The 3,301-nt window shown below is 39.3% G+C and overlaps 1 protein-coding gene across 1 annotated transcript in view; it reads left to right on the top strand.

Annotated features, from left to right (window-relative positions):
- Positions 1-335: 335 nt before the first annotated feature.
- ccnq (cyclin Q) overlaps positions 336-3,301 on the top strand; it is a gene marked incomplete at its 5' end in the record, with an annotated part of 4,296 nt that continues 1,330 nt past the window's right edge. The window contains 2 exon segments of the mRNA XM_024293988.2: positions 336-468; positions 585-803. Of these exon segments, the coding sequence (XP_024149756.1) occupies positions 336-468; positions 585-803 (352 nt within the window).

The raw sequence follows: 3,301 nt of genomic DNA, 5'->3' as shown, positions 1-3,301 counted from the left end.
TCCTAATAGATCCCTGGGATTGGGAAGCTTATGGTTTACAGTCATGTCTGGTAGTAAATGGTCTAAATGTTTTCAGATATATTTTTAAGGTGATACTTGTTCCTACGAGATCTCCTGCCATATGTTAAAAAGGTCGAGCACGATGTGATTGTACAGCAAAGGAAATGTACATTTCTAAGAAAAAACAAAATATCAAATCTAAACCTTGTATTAATGTAAACATGTAAATATCGGCCACGATTGGAGGAGAAATATTGGTTATTGTATGGGTTGAAAAACTGATTATTGGTTTAGTCTCCATTTTCACCTCCTTCACCTTTTTCCTCCCATCTCAGGTATTTCAACAAAGGCAGCGCTCCCCTCGAATGTGACAAGGAGTTCTGGGAGCTGCGGGACAGCGTGGTGCAGTGTGAGCTCCTCATCCTGCGTCAGCTGGGCTTCCACGTCTCCATTGAGCACCCCCACAAGGTGAGTGTGAGCCTTTGCATCTGTGTCGCTTCATTTTGACGCTTTTATGTCATTGTTCCAGAGCATAAAGTGGTAAATCGAGATGTTTGGTTTCTTCTGGGCCTCGTTCTCTGCAGTATCTCCTCCACTTCCTGCTGTCTGTGAAGTCGCTGGTGAACCGCCACGCCTGGTCTCGAACCCCTGTGGCAGAGACTTCTTGGGCGTTGCTGAGAGACTGTTACCATGGAAACATGAGCATTCGCCACACTCCACAACACATTGCCATAGCGACCTTGTACCTGGCCCTGAACAGCTACGGAGTGGAGCTGCCCGTCGGCGAGAAGGAGTGGTGGCAGGTTTGTGTCTAAAGATGGGCGGGTGTGTCAGAGGAAGGAGGGGGCGTGACCGGCACGCATTTGGAAAAAAAAGAAAATAACCTAACTAATAAATATGAATCCTGCCGAAGTGACTCCCAAGAGTTACAAAAGTTGTTGACTTTTAATAGAAGTTTGTCTAAAGCTGGTGTTCAGACAAAATTGTTGCTTTACAGACAAACATTTGCTTTATTAAAGCTTTAACGCTCAGTGAAGCCAAGCTGGAAGACACTGGACAGTTAAGTGAGGGATAAAGCTCGACAATGTCTCCATTATCAGAAAATAATGGACAACACAGAGGGGTGAACGGTAGTCGTCTATTTTTTCTGATAATGGACACCTCAAACACATTATCCTGCTTATACCATAGTCAGTTACGCAAAGAAAGAAATATTAAACCAAATATTAGTACTTTAATCTTGGTATTTTTTACGTTTTAAATTGTTTTTCACAGGACTATTTGATATGCAGTTTGATGTGTTGTCATAGTAACGGCCTTAAGCCTGCAGCTCACCCTGCAGCACCTGTTGTATGAGGACTAACCAGCAGAGAAAAGCGATATTTATGCTAAACATCATGTCAAGTGACCCAAAGCATGTCTTCAGAGGCAAAGATGACCTCTCTCCGCCTGTTTTTGTCCAGATAATGAAGCAAAAGTTTGTTTTGAAGAAACAAAATCCACAATAAGTTTCCTAGATCACTTTTATGTTTATTCTACTATTAATTCTGATCATTAACAAACAATTTAATGATTTATGAACACATATTCTCTCTGTATGAAGCAATAATATATGAAAGGCAGAAAAACAGATAAACTATTTAAAATTAAAGTCAGCATTGCTTTTGATGGCAAACGTTGACATTTGAAGGACAGAAATCTTCTCTACCGTCTGGCTGTTGTGATAAAGTGTCCACCTATGTTCCAAGTCTCTGTTGTTCTGGTATCATCGTCTTTCAAACACGGCTGAAGTGTAGGATAAGATGAGAAGAAGCACAAATGCTGGAGCACGAGAGGAAAGTAGGATTTTTCTGTTTCTGCTGACAAACACAATCAGGTTTTGTCTGCAGAGACACAGAATTAGATATTTAAAAAAATACAGAAAATTTTGTGATTTTCTTAAAAAAGAAGTCTTAATTAAGAAAGAAAATTCCTCGTGAGACTAAACGTACTAAGAAATATTGCAATAACTTTAGTGGTTTTCTCTGTAATCGGTTTCATCTGTGTGGGCAGAAGCTGCTGCTCTGAGCTTCATCAGAGGTACAATCTTACATTGTCATGCTGTTGTTAATATTTGATAAGCTTTTAAGCTAAAAATCAGAAGGCTTTTTTGATTAAAAAAAAAAAGAAATGTGAGTGTAATTATGTCATTTCTGAATCCCTTCAGCTGATGGATCGGTATGATCGCTGTTTGCTGCCTGCACCAGTAGGTGGAAGCAGTTTAACTTTTATTTCTAAAGACTGTATATCCACTCTTGTAAATGGTGATTGGGCTCGAGGGAGATGAGGGGCGATGAAGAGTAGCACAGAAAACCCCTGTGGATGAGGAGGCAGCAGGGAAAGTGTCAGGTAGATGCTAGGATTACAGGTACATGCAGGTTTAAGATGACGTGTGGATGCAGCTTTGCAATAAGCAGGTTTGAAGTGCCGCTTCCGTTTTGTCAAAATGGAAAAAAAAAAAAAAACGCCTCAGCTTCATACCTGAGTGCAGCATCATCTGGTTTTTGCAAAGCTGATGTAAAAAACTAACATCCAAGTGAAAACACCTTTTAAGATTTCCAGAAGTGCCTGAGATTAAAGTTTTTTTTATGCTTAAATTTGAGCCAGTTGAGAAGAATCCAAATACTTAAACTTAAACTGTTTTTTTTCGAGGAGAGAAGTCTAATCTGATTTAGAAAAAAGGGGATTTCTGAAAAACCAACTGGGATCATCTTTTGATCTGTTTTTAAAGCGTTTCCAGTGGTCTTTTAATTATGATTATGCTGTTTTTAGCCAAAATTTTAAAAAAGTTGCAATTTTCTAGGACATAGTTTCTGCAGAGCAGCAGGTGTTAATTAGAAATTTGCTAATTGTGGGCGGTACTGATGACTCGGAGCAACCCCGCCCTCTTCCCCTCGATGTTGCTGAGAGTTCTCTGTTTACATGCTCTGCCTTTAGTTTACACCTGAAACTAACATTATTGATGGAACAAAAATGGCGAGCAATATCTGAGTTATCCAGCTGTACACTTTTAATCCGAACACCAACTCAGACAAGGAAAAACAAACAACTATCTGTGTGCAAGTGGATACTTCACAATGAAGCAGAGCAGGGAGCTTGTGGCCCCTATTGTATTTTCTGTCACAATTACAACTTTTTTCATTTCTTTGCTCCTAATTCACAACAATTTGAATTAAAAAACTTAGAAATGCAATTTTAAGCTGAATTTTCTTCATATATGTCCTCCATCATGAGAATAATGTCACAAAAATACCAAAAACAC

Source organism: Oryzias melastigma, linkage group LG7 (assembly GCF_002922805.2).
Source record: "Oryzias melastigma strain HK-1 linkage group LG7, ASM292280v2, whole genome shotgun sequence".
NCBI lineage: Eukaryota > Metazoa > Chordata > Actinopteri > Beloniformes > Adrianichthyidae > Oryzias > Oryzias melastigma.
Note: the sequence above shows the minus strand (reverse complement) of the source record. Positions and strands in the feature narration are given on the sequence as shown.